We start from the raw sequence: 23,789 nt of genomic DNA on the forward strand, positions 1-23,789 counted from the left end.
CAGCTAGGGTGAAGTGCAGGATTTAACCCAAGTAGAATTTTATTACAGACAGGTCTGCCATTAAACACAAAATACTTTGCAGGGACCTAACCTGAGATACGAAGAAAAGAAAAACACGAATTCACCATCAGATCAGATGTGAGGTCCCAAAAATAACTGTGTCCACACCTTTTAATTTCAGTCTTCACATGAAAGTCATTTTAATGCCATTAGAGCGTTTCGCCCTGGTACAGTCTAGCAAACTTGGCCCCTTATCTTTTGAAGTTGGGTGTTTGTGACTGTAGTGGCAGTAAACTGAGTGTGTGTTTGTGTGTTCAGGCTGTCAGACCTCAGTGGACAAGAGTTCTTCTGGTAGGGTGACCCTCGGTGAGCAGGCAGCAGCCCTACAGAACCCCCATGACCGAGTGATGGCACTGAGGAGGGTGACAGCTGCAGCTCAGGTGCTGCTGGCCAGGACAATGGTGATGAGAGCCTTGTCCCTGCTATCCGTCAGGTAGCCTTTTGTATCTGCTGGAAATACTTTTTTAACCTAAATAAAATACACAAGCTTTTTTTAGAATTCAGAAATTCATTATGTTCCAGGGTGGGATTGTCAATAAATATGATATTATGTGAATAAATCATGCCGTGAGAATATTCATAATAATTACAGTACATCTATTTCAACCCTTTGGATAAGGTTGTGTATTCATAAATAAAATATTATTTTAAATATTTATGAATTGTGTTTCACAGGTAAACAGAAATCAGAACAATAAGTTGGTTTTTCTCTCTTCTCTCCTTCCACCCATTCAGCGGCTCAAGCTGCAGCCTCGCAGCAGGTCTAGAGTCCCTTGGTTTGACTGACATTAGGACTCTAGTCAGGCTGATGTGCCTGGCGGCAGCGGGCCGAGCTGGTCTTTCCACCAGTCCGTCCACAGGCCCAGGCCATGCTGAAAGGCCCCGTGGGACCACCAAGACGAGCAAACCCATCTCCTGCCTGGCTTACCTCAGCACAGCAGTGGGCTGTCTTGCCTCCAACAGTCCCAATGCTGCCAAGCTGCTAGTTCAGTTGTGCACTCAGGTAAAGTATCATCATCCCAGTATCTCCCTGATGATTAATTTGATTTTCAGTTTAGATATTGAAAACCCAGTCACTGGGTGATGAGATTCCCCAAATTTGTTCAGTCCAAAAGGAAAAGATTCCTTCTCAAACATACCATTAAATCGAAGTTTTATTCTCTCAAATACTGTATGTTCATATCTACACATGCAGTAACTGACAACTTGACATGAACCCCTTTTTATCTTTAGATACTTTGCTACCAGCAGCCTGTAGCACCTAATTTATTGTGATTTCTTTTATACGAGTCTGCAAAAAATGCCAAAGATGACATAGTTTGACATGGATAAAAAAGTATTTTTCTACCAACAAAGTTATTGCCAAAGAGCTACAACCCATAACATATATATATATATATTAGGGGTGCAATGATACTCGTATCGATATTGAACCGTTCGATACAGTGCTTTCGGTTCGGTACGCATGTGTATGAACAATACAAAATTTTTAATTTATTTTATCAACTTTTCTTCTGACGATGCTGTCTGTGTTGAGAGCTCAGTGGATCTGCGTTCGACTACTCCGCCTAGGCTGCACTGTCGAGCGCAGATCCACTGTGCGCAGCGCAAGCTAGCAAGACAGAAGCTAAGCTCGTTGCAACATGGCAAACTGAACCTCCCCCACCCTCATTCAGATCTGGCCTGTGGAACTATTTTGGTCTTCATGTGACGTATGACCCTGAAGGTAAGCGCATCATGGACAAAAGTAAAACAGTATGTCGGATGTGCCACGCAATGCGAAAATTACATGGGTGGGAACTACTGCGTTAGCGCAGTTTGCTCGTTAACGTGTTGACGCCGTCCAGCCCCACGCACGGGGCGATCCGCGGTAGCTCGTTAACGGAGATTTGGTGTTGTGGCGTTAATGTCATTTCAGATTAACGCTGACAGCACTAGTGGGAACACAATGAATATGACTGCACATTTACTCCGACATCATCCTAGTGCAAAGACAAGTGGAAGCAGACAAAAACAACAAGCACGCATGCTACAAACTTTACCCGAGTCATTTAGACAGCCGTTAGCACATGATTCTCCTTATGGGGACCTGATATGTTTAATATGCTGCTGAGAATATACCCCAGAAGAAGCGTATAGTATAGCTTTTATTTTGGAAAGAGCCATTTCTCTGTAATAAACTCTCTTTTCCAAAGATGAGGGATTTCTCCATGAGATATTTATTTTTTTATTACTTTGTCGTTTCAGCAACATTAAATTTAAAAACTGTACTTTTGAGTTAAAATATATATTTATAATTTTAATAAATGACAAATTAAAAAAGCATGAACATTTTTTGTATCGAAAAAATATCGAACCGTGACACCAAAGTATCGAACCAAACCGAACCGTGAATTTTGTGTATCGTTGCACCCCTAATAAATATATATATATATATATATATATATATATATATATATATATATATATATATATATATATATATATGTATATATATATATATATATGTATATATATATATGTGTATATGTATATATATATATGTGTATATGTATATATATATATGTGTATATGTATATATATATATATGTGTATATGTATATATGTATATATGTGTATATGTATATATGTGTATATGTATATGTATATATATATATATATATCTCAATCATATGTGGTGTGCAGTGTGTCCTTAAAAAATTTGAGTAAACTGGACAAGTACAGGTCTGAAAAGCTGTTTAAGTCACAGCCTTAAGAAATAGGAAAAGTCCAGTAAAGACAGGGTCTGGTGTTCAGTTGATCCATCTGCTGTTTGCCAGTGCCTCATCAGAAATGGTCTCAGTGGAAAGGTGGCTGTCAGGAAGCCATCCTTGATCGCCAAAGAAGGGAAACTGGGAGAAAAGGTTAAGGTTTGCTAATTCATATGAGAACTAGTCTGAAAATCTAGGGCAACAGGTCTTATGAATCCACATTTTTGGTCCAAATCATCATCAGTGTATACAGAGGTGGTGTGATGAAGTCCACAGAAAGTAAAGAAATGTATGTTGGGTTGATTATTTATTTATTTTAACAATGCTTTTTGACAATGAATAAATCTTATACTATTGGAAAGCCTGTTTATGTCTCATTAAAAGGGGCAACATTGGTAAGGAAAATGCATTTGTAGGTTGAGCAGCAGGTGTTGGGTGCAGCTGTGACATTTGCACAGTACTGTAAGTCATGTGGGATTTTAAGATTGACAGCGGATGATTTAAGGATCCAATGCATTGGCCAATATTTGTTTTTCTTTCAGTCACACAAAGCAGTTTTTGTTCTGAGTTTTCCTTTTGCATGTAAATGTAACAGTACAATCATTATCTTTAATTTGTCTACACTTTTTTTGTTCAGTTAGTGTCAAACCAGACTGACTGATTCAGATTTCATCAGACAGATGAAATCTGAATTTCATCTGTCTCCCCTCTCAGCTTTCTTGCACTTTAAAAATGTTGATTGATGTGATGCTTTTCCCCCCTTTTCTTTCCCAGAACCTGATCTCTGCGGCTACAGGCATGAATCTGACAACGGTGGACGACCCCATCCAGAGAAAGTTCTTGCCCAGCTTTCTGCGTGGCGTGGCCGAGGAGAACAAGCTGGTTACGTCGCCTAACTTTGTGGTGACTCAGGCCCTTGTGGCCCTCCTGGCAGATAAAGGGGCCAGACTGAGACCTGCTTATGACAAGGCTGATATGGAGAAAAGAGGTTTGTAGACTCTGAGGAAAAGGCATTTAGCTGTTCCATGTCATTTCGTCTGTCATTGTTTCTCTCTTACTTCATGGAATTGATCTTGATTACCTTGAAGTTATATCTCATATTGGTATGTTATGATGTGCTACTTTTTCTTAATATTTAAAGAAAAGTCATTCAAATGTGTTTTATGTTCACATAAATATATTTTATACTCAGAAGAACAGTGATTCTGTGATGCTGTTATGTTCTTCTGCTTATTCTAAAATGTGCTTCCTGGTGCTGATACCAGTCATACACGTATTCGTTTAATTCATGTAGTAGTGACATAACTCATCTGCTTGTGCCAGTTTCTTCTGTATATTCACATTTTTTGTGCTTTTTGTGTCTTTTCATCGTTGCTCCTTCTATCACTCACCGGGCATTCTTGTCACTTTGTGTTCCGTGTCGAGCAGGTCTAATTGCGCATTTGTATGCCCATCCTTCCCATAATCCTTCCGCTGTAGGCCCTCTGGAGCTGGCCAACGCTCTGGCAGCTTGTTGCCTGTCCTCACGGCTTTCCTCGCAGCATCGCCAGTGGGGTGCTCAGCAATTAGTTCGCACTCTGGCCGCCCACGACCGCGACAACAACCAGAGCCGTCCGCAGACTTTTGCTGACATGGCAGGGGACCTGCGAAAGTGCTCCTTTATCAAACTAGAGGCTCACCAGAGCAGGGTCGGTAGTTTGGTCTTTCTCTGTATTATACAGTGAGGTTGTTTGCACCTTTTCTGTTTGGTAGTTAAAATAATCCTCCTCTTGTTGCTTCAGGTCATCACATGTGGTTGGTGCAGTAAGAAAGGCCTTTTGGCTACCAGTGGCAATGACGGGACGGTCAGAGTATGGAACGTAACCAAGAGCCAGTACACCCTCCAGCAGACCTGTGTCTTCAATAAGGAGTAAGGGGTTTTTTTTGTTTTTTTTTTTGTTTTTTTAGGATCCCAAACAACTAAACAGAGACAAGTTGCTGTAATTGGTCTAGTTCGTATTTATTTTTCCCCAATAAATCTTTTTTCTCCATCAGAAACCCAGTTACCAGTTTGAGAATTAAGATGCCTTTTAACGATCCCTGTGGGACAAATGTTTTTGCTTTGTTATTCAAGGATCGAACCAACCTGACCTTGGCCAGTTTGCTGTCCCATGAGCCTCTTTTGCAGAATCACACATCATTCCTTACAAAAGAAAAAAATAGTTTTCATCATTGTATAAAGTTCTTTTAGATAAGGCTTTAAATATGTTTGAGTGCTCCCAAAGGTGTCAAATACTTCAATACAGTTCTAACTTTGTTTTTTTATGTTATCTTTCACTAGTGACGACTCTCTGGAGGAGGGAATGTCTGGTTTGGGGTCTCCCAGCGATCCTTGCCTGTCACCTCTTGCATGGAGTGTCACTGGAAAGTATCTCGCCTCTGCCATGGAGAAAATGGTCAACATCTGGCAAGTTAATGGTAAAGAGTTCATTTTGTCCAGTCTTCTCTGGGGGTTATTGAATATGTTAATGATGAGCTTCACTGAGTTTTGCAGGACTTGTTTCACTATAATCTGTGGCTCACCTCATATTACTGGTGACCGAGGCCTGCAGAATATGAATGAGAGGTCTTCTATTAAAAATAAAACTGAATGGTCACCGGATGTGTTCCAGGCATCATTTTCTGCCCCTCACCATACACCTGGCTTTGTGAACCATCTGTCCAGAGCCATTACTGGGGTTAATAGAAGGTGTAATCACTTTCACCTGGTTTGGTGTTAATGAATTAACAGCAGGTACACTAGAGGGGCAACAATGAGACAAACCCCCCAAAAAAGGAATGGTTTTACAGGTCGGGGCCACTGAAATTTTAACCTCCTCGTCTTTTTTGACTGTTTTTTTTTTTAACATAATTTTCCATTTGCATAAAAAGAAGCAGTTCATGCTTTCTTAAAGAAGTTGATACATTGTGGAAACAAAGAATGGAGGAAAAACCAAAGGCCGGTTCCTTGTTCTGATCTGTAGTCTCAGTGAGCTCAGCCTAGTGCCACATGAATCGATTCTTCAAAGTTCTGGTCATCATCCATCTCACAGTGAATCTGCAGGGAAGAACGGAAACTACAGTCACCAGGCTTACTCCAAGACTGCAGTGTTGGAGTTTGTCCAACTGTATAAGCAGGAAGCTCTCATGTTCCTTCACAGACAGCTGAAAGACATCAGAACCCCTATATAAAATACATTAAAACATTAAAATCAAGTATACTTGTGCATTTGTCAATGTAAGTATGATATATCTTATACAACATGTCATCATGGATCTGCTTTCATTGTCTCCAAGGTGGTAAAGGGCTTTTGGATGTGCAGCCTCACTGGGTGTCTGCACTAACTTGGCCTGAAGAGGAAGCAGAGTCCTTGTGGTGTGGGGAGCCCAAAGACATGCTGCTGGTGGGTCGAATGGATGGATCACTGGGCCTCATTGAGGTGCTGGACTCTTCTGGTATGCACCGCACAGAGCTGGAACACTGCTACAGGAAAGACGGTATGAGATTTTTATTTCAGGTTCAACCACATCTTTGATATTTATTTGTGTAACTGAAAGAAAAACAGAAGTTTTTTTCTCTTTTAGTGGCAATAATGCACATTGCCTGGTACAGTGAAGACAAGCCTTTTGCCGTTGGCTACGCAGATGGAAAGCTGCTGATTGGATCCAAAGAACCTTTGGATAAAGGAGCCATTGTTGTCATTGATGCACACAAGGTGGAGTAATTTTGTCATTCTGTTTATGTTGTGATTCTTTCATTTAAATTTCAAAAAGAGAGAGCTGTTTTACTGTCAGCTAGATGGATTAGATGTACATTTATGGCTGACAGTGATTCCAAATCTTTTTGTCAGGAGTCGATCAGCAGCATGAAGTGGAGTCCAACGGGTCAGATCCTGCTGACGTGTGCTAAAGAGGAGACTGTGAAACTGTGGGCCAATCCAGACTCCTGCTCTGACACGGGCTCTGGCTGGCACTGCCTACAGAGCCTTAGACAGCCCTCCTTGGTTAATGGTGTGGCCTGGTGCAGCTTGCCTGGATGCAGTCCGAAGCCCCTCAGCATGTTCGCCGTGTACGTTGACCATGAATGTGCTCTCTGTTTTGGGTTTTGTGATTTCACTTCTGCTGTTTTTGTTATTTTTCCACACAAAATGATTATTTTGAGGGGAAAAAAGTTTTTATGGGTCATTATGCTTTTCAGATGCTGCCAGAATGGTCTGGTCTCTGTCTGGACTGTTCCTCAAGACATTTCAAACTTCACAGACTCCCGTTCCTCTGATTCAGAAGGATGGTGGGAGAATGAAGCCAAACCCAAGCTAATGGTATTTGTGTGTGTTTTAAGGATTCTACTGTAAAAGCACTTTAGCCAAAGTCATCCAGTAGCAGCTGAGTTTCTTTTGCTTTATTTTTGAGCAATAAGTTAATGTATTGTTCAACCTCAATGTGCTATCATTGATGTGCAGCAGTCCACCCGATGGTCAGAAGATGGAGCAGTTTGTGTGTTCCAGCTAAAGGGCCACATCACTCCAGTAAGAACACTGGCTTTCAGTCCTGATGGTCTGGCCCTGGCATCTGGAGGAGTGGGAGGCCTCATGAACATCTGGTCCCTGCGGGTAAGAAACATACATATACACACAGATGGAAATGAAGGCACATAGTTCATATGTAAATACTGTAAGTACACACACAGATGACTGGAAACATGTAGATGGAAAGAACACATGACACTTAATTACACTTGTGAATGAAGCTGCTGTTTATAGTGACACTGAATGGCTTTCCACTGAACACACTGTGTGTGTGTGTGTGTGTGTGTGTGTGTGTGTGTGTGTCCATTTCCAACAGGATGGCTCAGTACTCCAGACTGTAGTAGCTGGGTCAGGGGCTGTCCAGAACATTGTCTGGGTCTCAGATGTGGGCGTGGCTGTCTGCTCCAACAGGTCAAAGGCAAGTTGTCTCATTTGACTCCGATGTCTCCGTCATTTTGTGTGATTGTATTTGTCCTCAGTTAAGTTTCATTTGCCTTTTGTATGGCTTGATTTCCAGGATGTGTTGGTTGTGAACTGCTCCAAAGAGTTCATGGCATCTAACCATGTGCTGGCCACATGCCGCACGGCTTTGAAGAAGCAAGGTGTGGTCGGCCTCAACTTGGCACCCTGCATGAGAGCTTTCCTGGAGAGACTGCCTGTCATGTTGCAGGAGCAGTATGCCTATGAGAAGGTAGAGGGAGATATGATATAGCCCCTACTAGAAGTCAGAGTTTGTATTACATGATTATATCGCCATGTTTCTTTCTTGGGCTGAAAAAACCTTCTTCATCAGCTCTATTTGTGTTGGAGAACTCTATGAGAAAACAATAAAAGCCAATCCAAGCAAACTTGCACTATTCATGACAGATTAATAGTATTTAACACTAATAATGTCTCTCTTTGTTCTCTGCTTCCAGCCCCATGTTGTATGCGGGGAGCAGCTTGTCCACAGCCCGTACATGCAGTGCCTTGCCTCTCTGGCTGTAGGTCTCCATCTGGACCAGCTTCTGTGCCGTCCCCCTGTGCCTCCCCACCTTCGACACTGCCCACCTGAGTCTGGCATCGCTGTGTGGAGCGCCAGTGAGTGGGCATGGTTGGACTGTTTCTCCACCACAGTAAAGGCGGCAGAGGCTCTTGCTCGAGGTGCAGCCTTCCCCGAGTCCTTCTCCGTTCCTGACCTGGAACCCGTGCCTAAAGATGAAATGGCTCTGCTCCTGGTGAGCAAAGCTGATTAAACTGTAATTTATAATGTAATCAAAACCTGTGCAGCTCATAACAACAGCCTTTGCTTTTATTTCTACAGGACAACAGTAAATGGTCAGCTAGTATGGATGAGCAGATCATGTCATGGGCCACCTCCAGGCCAGAGGTAATTTTGATAGTTTAGGTGAAATAAATGGCCCCCCTCCCGGGGGTACTGCTTTATACGCTTTATACTGCTGTTGCAGTATGTAGTAATGGCAGAGAAATCATTTCTTGAACAAGTTTAGCTGCTTATTTTCATATGATTTTTCTGGTTTTAAGTAAGATTTTTAGAAATGTTTGAGAGGAAGATTAAATCGTTTCATTACAGAAGGTTAAAATACATATTAGAATACAATAATGAACAAATATAACACAAAAGCTAACACATGTAAATGGTTTAATTAGTACAGAAGAAGAACATTATGAAAAGTTATTTTGGATTATGTGTGTTTGGCTCCTCATCCAGTGTTTACACTGCTCTGGCTCTCTTTAGCGTCACCTCGTTAACTCTGCTCCTTAGATTTTAAACAAATTCACTTCCCTCTCTATTGTCTCAGATTAGTTCTCCACACTCTGAACTCTCTGCTCAGTTCAGCTACGGTTCCCCCAATACTCAGAACAGCCAGCAGTCCACCCAGTCACACACTGCCTCTGCCTTGTTGTACCAAAAAGTGATTTCAAATGTTTCTGTATAGTTTTTATGTCTTTACTTATACTGATAAATAACGTGTAGTCAGCAAGAGTTACAGGGGGAGATAAAGTACAACATGTTTTGCAAGTATCTTTATGATTGCAATATTGTACCTACTCTATCTGCTGCATTATAATCAGTACTTATGGCTTTGTTTACAGCTAAAATATCTTTATAGAACTGTTTTGTTTGTTTCTGCTGCTATAGATTATATAAAAGTCACTTTGCCCAAAACCGATTGCAGAGTTTACCTTGCGATGGGGATATGATCAAAATGATCAAAATGATCTGATGGCAATCAAGAGATATATAGTTAACAGATTTTAGACCACCAAGTCATTTACAATAGTTTAAATAGTGGAAATCACTTTTTGGTGTGAACCGTTCAGCCCTCCCTTTTTTATCCAACTACAGTCCTCTAAATATCTGTTTATTTAGGTACAAGTGATCATAACTTTGTTTTTTATCCCTCGGCGTAAAAGGCTGATGCGGTACTGCTGTCACGCTGCCCAGCAGGCAGGGAAGCAACGTGGAAGTAATGTAGTAATGTAGGAGTTTGAAACTGAAACCATAGGTGTCTACTAAAAATCTTAGATGAATTAGAATTTCAGTGAAGTCGACCTCAAGATCAAGGTCAGAGGTCAAGTTTTCTGAAATTCTGATAACTTGACAACAAGGCAACATAGGATGTTGAAATTGATACCTCAGGTTCATCTGCTACTAATACCTCTGACTGCAGAAAGAGAGCAAGAGGTCATTGTGAAACAGTAAGACACAGTCACAGAATATTTGCTCTGCATTTTTTGGGTGAAATGGTGTAAAAAGTGTCTCAATCAACCAAAATCACAACATTAACAACAGTGAGATTAACTGAAGGGTGATGATAAGTAAGAGGGATGTCAGGTCAGATGAGAAGGTGGATATCTACTGTACAATATAAAGCGCCTTGAGGCGACTTTTGTTGTGATTTGGCGCTATATAAATAAAATTGAATTGAATTGAATATTTCCACACAACAAACACATTTCTTGATCTCAAAAATTGAAAACCAAATCCTTACCTCGTGATTTAATATTACATCTAGTTTTAACCAATTCTTTTCTTCTGTTTTTCATGTTTGGGTTCACGATCAGGACTGGCACCTCGGAGGGAAATGTGATGTGTTTCTGTGGGGTGCAGGGCGACACGGTCAGCTAGCAGAGGCTGGAAGAAATATCCTCGTTCCAACCATTGCCCCTTCCTTCTCTCAGGCACAGCAGGTACATAGAGATAAACTACTGGACATATTGTTTTTTTAAACTTTGTTTCTATAATTATGATTTTATTTTTACCTATGAGAAACAAAAGAATTGCATTCAAGATACCCAGTTGAGACAGAACGTGCCCGTAGAGCTCTTCATTCTGATTACTCGTTCACGTTCTCGTTTCTTGTAGGTGGTGTGTGGGCAGAATTGCACCTTTGTGATCCAGCCCAACGGCACCGTATTGGCCTGTGGAGAGGGCAGCTATGGCCGCCTGGGACAAGGCAACTCAGATGACCTGCATGTCCTTACTGTCATCTCAGCTCTTCAAGGTGACAAGACAACATCTGTACTCAACCAAAAGTAACAAACAAACAGGCACAAAGCCAGTTGAATGTAGCGGAACGCTTAACGGCTAAAAGGCAAATTATTTGTGGTAGCTGGTGTGCACAAAATATAGTGCTAAAAGAACATTTGGTCAGCGGATTGGTGACATAAACCCTGTCATGTGCTTTTCGTTCTTACCAGGTTTTGTTGTGACCCAGTTGGTTACATCTTGTGGCAGTGATGGTCACTCCATGGCTCTGACAGAGAGCGGCGAGGTGTTCAGCTGGGGAGACGGTGACTACGGCAAGCTTGGACATGGAAACAGCGACCGCCAGCGACGACCCCGACAGATTGAGGCACTGCAAGGAGAGGAGGTGGTCCAGGTAAGTCTCCACCCTCCTTAAAAATATATTTCATTTAGTGCTGTCAGCGTTAATCTCGTTAAAATGACATTAAAGCCATAGCTGCATTAACGGTTATGGGGGGGGGGGGAATGCACGGCATTAATACGTTAGCGCAGTTAGCTAATCAATGCGTTAGTGCCGTGCAGACCCTCGCATGGGGCGATCCGTGTTAACTCGCTAACAGAGATTTACCGTGTTAATGCGGTTATGGCATTAACGTCATTTTAACAAGATTAATGCTGACAGCACTAATTTTATTCACTTCCGCAGTACCCCAAAAAATCATGCAGGATATATACAGAGGGCTGAATTCAGACAATGATGTGACAGGGTATAAATTTTATTGGTACTCACTAGTTTGTAGGGTCTGCCTTATAAATATAAGTAAATATGTATATTGTATATATTACATGTATCTAAATGTATCAACAAAATGGGATTAAATTGAATAGTTTGTATATCCATGTGCTGTGGGATGTCCTCCAAGATCTGGACCAGGGTATGACTGAGCTCTTGGAGAGACAACCTGAGGTTCAGATAGACTAAAACATAATATCTCAGAGGTGTAATACTGGATTTAGGTAATGTGAGCATAGGTGCCAGTCAATGGCAGTTCATCCTCTAGGAACAACCTGCTCTCTCATACTGTCTGCACATGAGACCTGACATCATCATGCACCCAGAGGAACCAGGACCCACCACACTAAAAAGTTCCCTCTTCATCTGTCAGTGGCTTCCACCTGTAAAGCTGGGGTTTTCTCATTGTTGCCCCTTTTGTAAATGGACTGATTCTTATATAGCGCTTTTCTACTCTCCCAGAGTACTCAAAGCGCTGTATACAAGATGCCTCATTCACCCCATTCACACCCACTCCTACAAGCACTTCTAAACTCAAGTGCAAACTAACCAACATTCACACACCGATGAACGCATCGGAGGGCAACTTGGGGTTAGTATCTTGCCCAAGGATATTTGGCACGAACCACCAAACTTCCAATCAGTAGCTGATCTGCTCTACCACCTGAGCCACAGCCACCCTGTTGTTGATTTTATTAACACAAAAACATCCATTACTCCTCTGTGCTACTTAACTGGTCAGATTGGTATTCCAGATGTTATACTCTGGCTAGAGTCTCCTTAAGAAGTGTTCTTTTAATCTTTTTTGAGCGGTGCACAGTGTAATTCTGTGGGAAACAATAAAACTCAACATGTTTGCCTACTTTGAGCCAAAAAACATTTTAAAAGTTTTTTCTCTTGAAGGTTAGACTTCCAACACTATCTTTGCTGTTGCAGAATTCTGTCATATATCTATTAAGGTTTCTCTGGGTCACGCTTCTCCTCCATATTCTGCACACCTTTACTGGGTTTAACAAGAACATCATAGAGATAGGCAGTTTCAGTTACAATGCTCTTTGCTTTCTTCACTCTTTAGATGTCTTGTGGGTTCAAACATTCGGCCGTAGTCACAGCTGATGGGAAGCTTTTCACTTTTGGTAATGGTGATTATGGAAGACTAGGACTGGGAAACACCTCAAACAAGAAGCTGCCAGAGAAGGTCACTGCTCTGGAGGGCTACCATGTAGGACAGGTAAGACATTCATTACTGTTACAGTTGGTGTCTGTAAAATGCTTGGATACGCGGCACATTCAGAGGATTTCTGTACTGTTACACTGTTACTGTTTTCTATACTGGAGAACAATATGAAGACATCAATCGTCATGTGTCCACTGGTGCTATATGCTGATTGTGGACATCCAAAAGAAACACTGTGAAATAAATATTTCAGTGGTTCTTATATAGAGCTTTTCTACTCTGCCTGAGCACTCAAAGGGCTTTTGAGCAACTTGCCAAATTCACCCACTCATACGAGCACTTTTTATTCTATGCTTGTTCTACATAATTGCTTTCTGTTTAACATTCACACGTTTACACACAGTGTTGTGCCCAAAGGATATTTGGCATACAGACTGGAGCCGATCAAGCTACCAACCTTCCAACCCCATCAGCTACTGCCACCCTTGATAATCTGAATTTTTAAAAGTTTTTACAGTAATATGATTGTGCTCTAGGTGTTGTGACATTTTGGCAGATTATTTCTGGTTGCTGGAACTACTTTGGGGCAGTTTTGAGTTCTAATTGTTTTGATTATTTTCAGTTGTCCAGCCTTATCTTAGCTATTGATAGTTGGTGTTATCGTGTGCTCCCTCCTCAGGTGGCTTGTGGTTTGAACCACACTTTAGTTGTCTCTGCTGATGGAATGATGGTTTGGGCCTTTGGCGATGGAGACTATGGGAAACTGGGACTTGGGAATTCCACAGCCAAGTCCTCACCTCAGGTACCTGCTGCATTGTGATGCCTGAACAGTGAACTAAAGTTAATCTGTTGGCCTATCAATCAGTGAAACTGTTTGTGACCCTGATCTGTTTTGAAATCCTTAGAAAGTGGACGTGCTGTGTGGGATTGGTATAAAAAAAGTAGCCTGTGGAACTCAGTTTTCCGTGGCTTTAACCAAAGATGGCAAGGTTTTCACGTTTGGCCAAGGTAAGCTTTGCTTATTCCAGGTTTAAAAATGAAGTTAATTGAAAAGTGCCTTAAATCTGCATTCTTGTTAAAGGCCAGTCTGCAGGCAAATGTTCTTATAGCTCACTTGATCAACGACTTCATAAAACATTTTGCTGAGGAGTTTGAGTTCTCAGCCTTTCTCTCACCCACGTTGGAGTCTTATTCACCCGTCGACGAAAGACAGACCTAGCTGCCATGCCGCCTATATTAGCCAATACCTGGGCTTTTATTTTGTTTATTTAATTTTTATTTGAGACTCCCTTTCTCATTACAAGATCTGTTTCAGACAAGCATACTAAAATGGTGAAAATTGTCCAAGATTTACAAAATCACATTAAAAAATTCCCAGTGACAGATTCATAAAATCGTTTATAGATCTTTTAAACTCTGCAAGCGATGCCATCTGAGAGGGCTGCACTGTAATGTGGTCCATGATGACAGGGCAGGAAATGAGTAGGCCTTCTTTCCAAACTCTGCATGAACTGATGGAACAGTGAATGGAATGGAAAACCAGAAAATGATTTATAGATATACCAGTCAGCCAGAGAAAGTTGATGTGTTAAAGGTTTACAGCCAGTTAAATATCTTAATGCCTCGTGATAAACTGAGAGTGAGCAGGAGGGCTGATGAACGATACCTTAAACCCGGAGGGTGGCAGCAGGAGAAAAATAATCTTTTTGCGAAAAAGTACCCCAATTTCAGCCTCAGTTTCTTTAACAGGTGGTCAGTATGTGACTTAAAAGATTGTCATTGATCACAGTATTTAAGTATTTGCACAAGCCCACAGTTTTAATAGAAATGCCTAGACAAGACAGAAGAGAGGGAAGTACTCTTAGTGTACTGTCTTTCTATTGTTTAGAACAACATGACCATGTTTTTTTCTGCATTTAAAATGCAGCAGTGAGATGAAACAGCTGTGACTGCACACTACCCAAAGCTAAATGTGATTGTGCAAAAACCATGTTGATGGTATTAATACAAAAATAATAATGTACACCCTGAGATAGAAACCTCTGTTAGTGACATCATGATGGTGTATAAACTCTAAGACAAAACGGAAACCCACAAACCCGTCAGTCCCATTTTTTCTTATTTTATATGGGATATTAATGCCACAATAATCTATAAGCATATTAATGAATGTTAGTGAAAACAGTAGTTTATTACATAACATATTAAAATGAGTGTGATTTGGCCATTGGTGGTTTTAACACTGATTATGACAATTACACAATTGAGTTTTCATCATGAAGTCAAAGTGAGATTTTTTTCTGTGCCATATTATTCAAATATATTTTTACCTTTTCTGTTGAAGACCGCCTAATTGGCTTGCCAGAGGGTCGAGCCAGGAACCACAACCGGCCCCAACAGGTACCAGGTCTCTCAGGGATCCACATCCAGGATGTCGCTGTAGGAGCTGAACACACACTGGTACTCTCCTCCACAGGAGATGTTTACACCTGGGGCAGCAACTCGGAGGGGCAGGTAACACGCATACAATGCTTGTGCATGGGAACATAAGTGTCAAAGTCTCAATAAGACTGTTTGCTGCTTATCTTATTTGAAGTAATTGGATTTACTAAAAATGTAGCCTTGTCATCTATCTTATATTACACACATAGAGAACCTTGTGGCACACAATAGCTAAGATAAAAGGACGAGGACTCAGAAGCAGCCAAAGAAAAGTATCATTCAGACAGATATGATGTGAACCACTCCAAAGCAGAACCAGATACACCAACCCAATATTTCAGCCTATCAAGGAAAGTGTGGTGGTGGACAGTGTCAAACGTAGAGTTTAACATCAGAATATTCTCCAGCATCACTTTGCATTAAAATAACACTGGACACTCAAAGAACAGCAGTTTCAGTAAAATGAGCCCCAGATTGAAATTTCTCAAGCACACTGTTTCTGTTTAAGACTGGTGTAATCTGCTTAGTCATAGCCTTTTCTAAACTCTTAGCAATAAATGATAATTTTGAGATTGGTCTGTAAATGCTAAGAAATGCTAAGTGTTTCAAAGCTCCTAAGAGAAGTCTCCGGCCCGTCCTTGGCCTCTACACTGACTGGTAGATTCAAATCAGTTGAATTCAGTTTTATTTGTATATAGCACCAAATTCAGTTCAGTTCATTTTATTTCAAACATTTCAAACATGTGCCTTCACAATCATTACAAAATATCATTCCATTATTTGTTTGAAAAGGAGTAGGCAGAACTATTTACTTATTTGTCCCTACCCCCTCAAGTTTTACCTCTCATTAATTTAATTTTCTTTTAGTCTTAAATTAAACAAACAACATATGAAACAAAAGTAAAACAAAACAAAAATACATAAATCAAAAACAAGAAATAAGCAAGCCCCACCACAGTATAGTTTCTTTCATATGAAAAATACAGAATGTGTAAATTTGCAGATTCACAAGTTATGGAAAAACAAATGTTCTGGTTGGATGTTATTAATGTATGTTGTTGAAATCACAACACAGTCGCCTCAAGGTGCTTTATATAGTAAGGTAAAGACCCTACAATAATACAAACAGAGAAAACCTCAACAAAGCTCTACAAGCAAGTGCTTTAGTGACAGTGGGAAGGAAAAAAATCGCTTTTAACAGGAAGAAACCTTCAGCAGAACCAGGCTGGTAAATGAACTAGTTCTTATATAACGCTTTATAGAACTTGAACTTTTTCTGGTGTATCTGAGTGCTTTCTGTCTTGGAGAGCATTGGAATTAGTATCTTGCCCACAGACATTTGGCATGCAAACTACAGCGGCCAGGGATCAAACGCAGCAGATAACCTGCTCTGCCTCCTGAGCTACAGGAGGAGCTGCTCTGCTTTGCACAGGACCTTGACCCAGAATCAGGTCATTTGCAAGATATTTAGCATGAGGTTCTCCACAAATCTGAGTGTGCAACTGGAGAGGGGCGCCTGTCGTTCAGCACAGTCACAAATGGCTCAGCCAGCTATCTTAGACTAACAAAAGATCCACAGTGCTACAGTATCACGGAGTCTAAGCAGAATTCCTGCTGTGCCTCTCATACTGTGCAGGATTACTACTGCAACAACACATCATCAGCAGGGTAAAACTAACTCGTCTCACGACGGTCTAACGACATTGCATTGTTTGCATTCCTGGCAGTCAGTTTTGATTTATTTTCAGAATTTATCTTGAGCTGTTATACACACTTATTCTTAAATGTTCTGGTTGGATGTTATTAATGTATGTTGACTTATGACTGTGTTGTGCAGCTGGGTCTGGGACACACCAACCATGTTAGAGAACCTACACTGGTAACAACGCTGCAGGGCAAGAACATCCATCAGATCTCTGCTGGACGCTGTCATAGTGCAGCGTGGACGGCTCCCTCTGTGCCGCCTCGAGCACCAGGTTACACAGACACACAAAATTCACATAATGCCTCCTGATATTTTGATACTTTCTCCCAGATATCAGATTTTCTGCTGTGCTGCTGGGACATACAAAATACCAGAGCATATTTGTTTTATTTTTATGTATTATGCTTAGAAACCTGCCTTATATACAACGTCACATAGAAAATATATCAAAGGAATTAGAGACAGAGCTTTGGATGGCTGCCACAACAAACAATAATTAGAATAACTATGACAGCAGAAAATCTCTTTTATGTAACTTTTGTCGTGAATGAAAAAGTCTATTTTACTTTCCACATTTGTCAATGTTCAGGGTGATCATATCTCACTCTGTCTAATCTTCCTCAGGCTCATCTGTACCTCTTCAGCTTGGCCTGCCAGCAGCAGTGCCTCCTCAGTACAGTGGACTTAAAGAAGTGAGCATCGAGGCAGTGAGGGCCCGTTTGCGGCTCCTCTATCACTTCTCTGACCTCATGTACTCGTCATGGAGACTACTCAACCTCAGCCCTAACAACCAGGTGGGCAACGACTACAATAAAAACAAAAGACACTTGTACAGAAAATGTTTAGAAATTTCGTAAAAAATGTGTTGTTAGAGTTTTTTGCAATGTGATACCAGTTATATTGTTCTGAATGATTCACATTCGCCCTTAAGAAGTTGCACACAGCCAATAGGCTTTAGCGTAATTTAGGCAAATAGCAGCCTTTGATATTTGACCTGTCAGTGACACTTGTTAGTGATGCTAAGTGTTAGTTATGTCTTACTGTATATTTTATCTACTACAGAAACAGCTTCTGGAAAAATACTGTTAGTTTAGTGCCTCTAAAACATTGACTGTAACAAGCTGAAAACATACCCATAGATGTGAACAGAATGAGAAGAAGAAAATGTCTTTACTTTGGTTTGCATCTCCAGCCTCAGTAACTGAAGGCACAGTCCAAATTTTATGCAGTGAAAATGAGCGAGGCAGGCTCTGAACACCTTCACTCTCATAACTGAAAGGCTGTAAAGGTGATTGAGTTCAGGGATAAACCCAGAAAAGGTGCATGTTGTATACACTTTTTGGTGTTTATTATGAAGTTCGGATTAGTCAAATGCATCTTGAAATCTGACATTTGTGTTGTCGCTTCTTGCGCTGACTGCAGTAGAAGGAGCCAGTCACCTAAATATGCAGCTAAATTAACACCCCCTTGTCTCAGTCACGCTTTGTGACTTCCTCAGCACACTGTATAAACACTGTGTTTCAGACACAAGCCAAAAGTCAGCACTCTGTCCTGGGGCAGACCCTTAGTTGGTGAAATTGACCTCTCAGTAGGTTGGTGGCCCCTTGGGTGGCCACTAGTATCAAAGATAGGTGCTGCTGATGTACGCTCTCCAGAGTCCTCCGATGGAAATGGTTGAGAGCTTGAAACACGGCTGGGAGCTCTCAGTGATTGGTGTGCAGGCTGTGCTGCACTGAAATTCAGACTCTCTTACTGATGAGGGTGAGAAACGTGGGATTACCTGATGTGGTCACCTGAACATCTGACAAGTCAAAACTAGGAATTACAACCTGAAACAGCAAAAATATATTTTTGTGTGCAGGGGGGTTTGTGCTTGGGAGACTGTGTTAGCAAAGTGCAGTGCCTTGTGGGACTGACAACTTAAACAGGACTTAAGCAGCGCCTCTTGGGCAGCACCAGATGGGGGAACCGGCATCTCCCTGCAGTTCTTAACTCAATCCCATAGCTAGGAGGACTGAGACTTCTTTCTCCTGGGCGTTGGGGCCCAAAGGTGGACCTTAGCTCTAGGCTGACTGGCGTGGAAGTTACCCCAGAGGCCGGGCTCTTGCTGATGGTACACCCACTTTAGCAGCAGTCGGTCCGAGATTTCTAAGATGGAGGAGGAGATGGCTTTTCCACTCTGAGCTTCTCCACTGTGTGATGAAACGTGGAAAAAAGAGAGAGATGTTGTTTTGGCCTGCAAGCGGAGCAGCGGCGGCACACTGAGCCGACAACAGGCTCTTCTGTTCATCCATGAGAACGTCGATGAATGTCCAAGCTGATGTCCAGCACGTCATCATGTTGGTGAGCGTCCGGCTGAGGCTAGCCAGTGCTCCCGCATGGTTCATCCTCAGTCAGTCCAGATATTTGCAGAGACATCGACCAGATACTCCTCATCTTGACATTTGAGCTGGAACCCTAGTGAGGCCGTTCTAGCACTTTCTCCGTCTTTCTAGGGTCGAGCCCTGGAGCTGGCAACAACATACACAGGCTTACTTTTCCTAGCGTGATAAGTCCCCAGGCAGACAGGGCAACCTCATGCTGGTCCTTGTGATGCAAACAGCACCCATTAGGACGGGAGAAACAGAAGATTTCTGCTTTGCTTGCTTTGGTTTGTTACTCATGCCAAAATGCAAAGCAACAGTGCTGCACAAGGAGACTTGAAATTTCCACTCTGTGGGAAGCCCACACACCAACTGAGGAAAAAAACTGCAGGATCAATGTGATTACAGAAGTCTATATGTGCAGGGTTGTATATGTGTCATCACAGGGCACGAATAGAGGTGTCTTAAGCCACAACATGCAGGGGTGTGATATCCCATACTATGTGTTGTATGGACTGAAAGGGAACTACTATGTTATATCTTAATTGGAAAGCTTTTTTTCTTCCCTATAGTTTAGACGTTGCACAAATGTAGGGAAAAGATTTTGGGCTCCTCTTAATTAGTAAATACTAAATGTCATTTTAATTCTGCAGAGCTGTACCTCCCATTACAACGCCGGTACCTGGGGAATCGTCCAGGGCCAGTTAAGGCCCCTTTTGGCTCCCAGAGTGTATACGCTGCCTATGGTGCGGTCGATAGGCAAGACCATGGTGCAGGGCAAGAACTACGGTCCCCAGATCACTGTCAAACGGATCTCCACACGGTCAGTACTCAGCACCGTTTGTTTGGTAACTATTTTTAGCCTGCAGTTTTGGTCAGAGGTTTCCATACACTCACCACTGGTATGAATGTCAGAGTGTTTTCGAGGTTTTAATGGTTGTTTTAAACTGTTCCAGGGTACTGCATAAAAAAATAGATGCATAACTACTTCATCAGCTACTGATGTTATAAATATAATTTTGTGCTTAAAGGTAAACTTAAAATCCCCTTCTTCCTTTTCACTTTGGTTTTCCATCACATTTGAACTCTGCAGAGGTCGGAAGTGTAAACCAATCTTTGTACAGATTGCTCGGCAAGTTGTAAAGTTGAATGCTTCAGATCTCCGACTTCCCTCAAGAGCCTGGAAGGTCAAACTAGTTGGAGAAGGTGCTGACGATGCAGGAGGGGTCTTTGATGACACCATCACAGAGATGTGTCAGGTATGTAAACATCTGGACTTGTTAGAACGAATTTTATTCCAGCTGTTTACTGGATGTCTGATGTACTAGTGCTACTACTTCTTCACTGTCATGTATAACTATCCATAGGAGTTGGAGACAGGAGTTGTAGACCTGCTCATCCCATCTCCCAATGCCACAGCAGAGGTTGGCTATAACAGAGACAGGTGAGAAGACCTTAATGAAACATGTAGGTCAGTTAATGTGTTGGATGTTTTAGGACTTTAAGAGAGTAACTAATCCTTTGTTTGAAATAAAAGAAGGACATTTCTTTGATGGCTTTGGTGCTTGTTTTGGCAAGCGCGTACGCTAAATTGGATATGATACAGGGAAGATTAGCATGGCCTCTGCGCAAGGATGACACGTAAATTCGTGAAGCGTTCCACATGAAGCCGTTCTTGTTAACAAACGGTGCTCACATAACGATCAAAGAACGGATTTGTTGCCCGAACACTGAACTGTGCGCTGTTGGACTCAGGCCGTATTATTTGATCAGGGGATTTATCCTTGTAATGTTGGTGGCTGTTTACGTTCCTCCCTCTGCTAACCCCACAGCTGCCTGTGACATTATCCACTCTGCTATAGCCCAGTTACAGACTCAACACCCGAGTGCTTCTATTGCTATCTCGGGTGACTTCAACCATGTCACCTTGGACACTACACTGCCAACTTTCACACATGTGAGAGGTGTGGAGTGGCAGCAAGACTCAGGCCATCTAACAGCAGAGGAGCTGGGGGCAGTGAGGATGGAGCTAATGAGTTGAATGTGTTTTTCAACAGCTTCGACACTGCAGTGAATGCTCACCCACCTACAGCCTTACCTGTAGTCAGCCTGAAATCCAGAGCTACACCATCCCTCTGGATTTTTTACGAGTCTGTTGTGGCCAGTGCCATCCTCTGTGCTGTTGCATTCTGGGACAGCATGCCAGCAGACTCAATCAACTGCTCGGCAAGGCCAGTAATGTTGTGGGGATGGAGCTGGACTCCCTTAGGGTGTTTCTGACAGGTGGCTGTTGTCCAAGATAAGGACAGTGCTGGACAGCACCTCCCACACACTCCATGACTTGCTAGCTAGTCACAGGAGCATGGACTGAGACACAGGACTGAACGACACAGGAAATCATTCCTGCCTGTGGAACTCCTTCATCTAATATGCTGTACACACTGCAACAATTACACCCTTTTGCACACACTCTACAGTAAAATAGCAAATGACAAAGTTTCACAGGTTAGAGTCAAATGTCAATTATATACATTTTACCTCTATAATATTCTTGATATTTATAATTGAGCGATTTGTATGCGTGTATATTGTGCTATTTCTTAAATGTGTAAACTTTGTAATAGTTTAGTCTGTTACTGTTATTGCCTTGGAGCAACTGTAACCCACATAGTTTCCTTATGGATTATTAAAGTATTCTGATTCTGATTTTGATAGATTCCTCCTCAACCCATCGGCATGCCTGGATGAACACATGCTCCAGTTTAAATTCTTAGGTATTCTTATGGGGGTAGCCATCCGCACCAAGAAGCCCCTGGATCTGCACTTGGCTCCTTTGGTTTGGAAACAGTTGTGCTGCATCCCCTTGTTGCTGGAGGACCTGGAGGAAGTGGACCTGCTCTATGTGCAGACACTCAAAAGCATTCTTCACATTGAAGACAGCGGCATCACGGAGGATAATTTCCATGAGGTTAGAAAAGCATTTTGATTGTATGTTCATGTGGGGATTGTACTTGGACATTTAAATATTGAAACCACACTAAAGCAAGCCACCAGCCACAAACACATTCATTCATTCAGCAGTGTTACAGTGTTAACTGGGGTTGTTTAATAGAACATTAAATTCAATGTTTGGTTCATTTTTAGTGCAACAGAGAAAACAATGCAGATGTCTACATTTAAGAACAGTTGAAATATGAAAGAAAACCTGTGTAATGTTACTTTGCTTGAGATAGGGTTACCTGGGTCCAACCTGGAATTAGGCCGGGGGAGCGGCTACATTGGCAAAGCGGGTTGGGTATCGTCTAACGTTGGGCAATATCTAAAATTTTTCCAACCGACATTCGTCAGTCCAATAAATGATGACTTTTTGATGGGCAGAGCAATATATAGTTATTTATATTGCGCTTTTAGGATTTATAAGGTGAAAGGTAAAGACCCTACAGTAATATAGAGAAAGTCCAACAATCGAAAGACCCCCTATGAGCAAGCACTTGGCGAAAGTGGGAAGGAAAAATGCCCTTTTAACAGGAAGAAACCTCCAGCAGGCTCAGGGAGGAGGAGCCGGTTGGAGGTGAGGAGAGGAATACTGAAAAAAAGACACGCTGTAGATGAGAGCAAATTTCTGCCACATGAGCTTTCATATGTTGGATGAAATGAGTAAATGAACAGAAAAATAAACGGTTGTTAGATTTAGTGGAAAGCTTTTATAGAAAACCTTATACAGTGGCCTTTATTTACCATGACTGCAGAAGTTATTGACTTGTATTTTATGCTTTGTTTGTCTTTCTAATGCATTCTCTTTGATAATATAATTGGCCATATTCTAGTACAAAGCCTCATTTTGATCCTCTGCTTTTAGGCCATGGATATAACTGGTTTTTAACTATGCATTCATATAGAAAAACAGCAGTTTTTCTTATCAAACTCAGATCTGGGGACAAAGATTAATTGTTTTTTCCCCCATTTGTCACTGATCCACAGGGCCCAAGGTTTATTATTTAGGACTTAGAGATGTGGAGATTCTAGGTATATTTTTAAATCATTAATTTAATTCCATCAGAGGCCCTTTCTTTATGAAGTGAAGTTCTCTAACCTCAATGAGCTCTTTGCCAGTACTCATAGTTTTTGTGTTTGTTTTGCAGATGATTCCTCTGGATTCCTTTGTCGGGCAGAGTGCGGATGGTAAAATGGTCCCCATTATCCCAGGAGGGAACAGCATCCCTCTCACGTTCTCCAACAGGAAGGAATATGTGGAAAGAGCTATTGAGTACAGACTGCATGAAATCGACCGTCAGGTACAGAAAAGGCCTTTACACACCAGACATGTCAAATCCGTGCGAATATTTTGTGTATTAAAATTATTTTTCGGACTCACCTATTCAGTACAACAGCATAAACTACTTTTTTCCAATTTTCTGGATCTGAATAAACAGATCTGACCAATCAGATCACTGCCTTGGGCAACAAATGCGATTGTAACTCA

General features: G+C 41.7%; 1 protein-coding gene and 1 non-coding gene across 10 annotated transcripts in view; both read left to right on the plus strand.

Annotated features, from left to right (window-relative positions):
• Positions 1-23,789, plus strand: part of herc1 (HECT and RLD domain containing E3 ubiquitin protein ligase family member 1) — a 76,333-nt gene that overhangs the window by 47,813 nt on the left and 4,731 nt on the right. For 7 of the 9 annotated variants that reach the window (XM_063470354.1, XM_063470392.1, XM_063470373.1 and 4 more), the window contains exons 49-77: positions 319-493; positions 796-1,063; positions 3,585-3,798; positions 4,239-4,498; positions 4,592-4,719; positions 5,131-5,267; positions 6,126-6,326; positions 6,414-6,544; positions 6,680-6,897; positions 7,027-7,147; positions 7,289-7,438; positions 7,671-7,772; positions 7,872-8,045; positions 8,272-8,571; positions 8,658-8,723; positions 10,424-10,549; positions 10,725-10,863; positions 11,060-11,241; positions 12,695-12,850; positions 13,476-13,598; positions 13,702-13,804; positions 15,141-15,310; positions 17,076-17,214; positions 17,568-17,737; positions 19,960-20,129; positions 20,400-20,565; positions 20,674-20,750; positions 22,022-22,274; positions 23,449-23,601. In XM_063470354.1, coding sequence (XP_063326424.1) covers positions 319-493; positions 796-1,063; positions 3,585-3,798; positions 4,239-4,498; positions 4,592-4,719; positions 5,131-5,267; positions 6,126-6,326; positions 6,414-6,544; positions 6,680-6,897; positions 7,027-7,147; positions 7,289-7,438; positions 7,671-7,772; positions 7,872-8,045; positions 8,272-8,571; positions 8,658-8,723; positions 10,424-10,549; positions 10,725-10,863; positions 11,060-11,241; positions 12,695-12,850; positions 13,476-13,598; positions 13,702-13,804; positions 15,141-15,310; positions 17,076-17,214; positions 17,568-17,737; positions 19,960-20,129; positions 20,400-20,565; positions 20,674-20,750; positions 22,022-22,274; positions 23,449-23,601 — 4,772 coding nt within the window. The remainder of the gene's footprint in view (positions 1-318; positions 494-795; positions 1,064-3,584; positions 3,799-4,238; positions 4,499-4,591; positions 4,720-5,130; positions 5,268-6,125; positions 6,327-6,413; positions 6,545-6,679; positions 6,898-7,026; positions 7,148-7,288; positions 7,439-7,670; positions 7,773-7,871; positions 8,046-8,271; positions 8,572-8,657; positions 8,724-10,423; positions 10,550-10,724; positions 10,864-11,059; positions 11,242-12,694; positions 12,851-13,475; positions 13,599-13,701; positions 13,805-15,140; positions 15,311-17,075; positions 17,215-17,567; positions 17,738-19,959; positions 20,130-20,399; positions 20,566-20,673; positions 20,751-22,021; positions 22,275-23,448; positions 23,602-23,789) is intronic. The other 2 variants (XM_063470414.1, XM_063470417.1) reach the window with 1 other exon arrangement.
• LOC134633321 (U6 spliceosomal RNA) lies at positions 20,870-20,975 on the plus strand. Its single transcript, XR_010094709.1, has one exon. It is a non-coding gene; the product is annotated as a U6 spliceosomal RNA (small nuclear RNA).

This window comes from Pelmatolapia mariae, linkage group LG1 (assembly GCF_036321145.2).
Source record: "Pelmatolapia mariae isolate MD_Pm_ZW linkage group LG1, Pm_UMD_F_2, whole genome shotgun sequence".
In the NCBI taxonomy this organism is placed as follows: domain Eukaryota; kingdom Metazoa; phylum Chordata; class Actinopteri; order Cichliformes; family Cichlidae; genus Pelmatolapia; species Pelmatolapia mariae.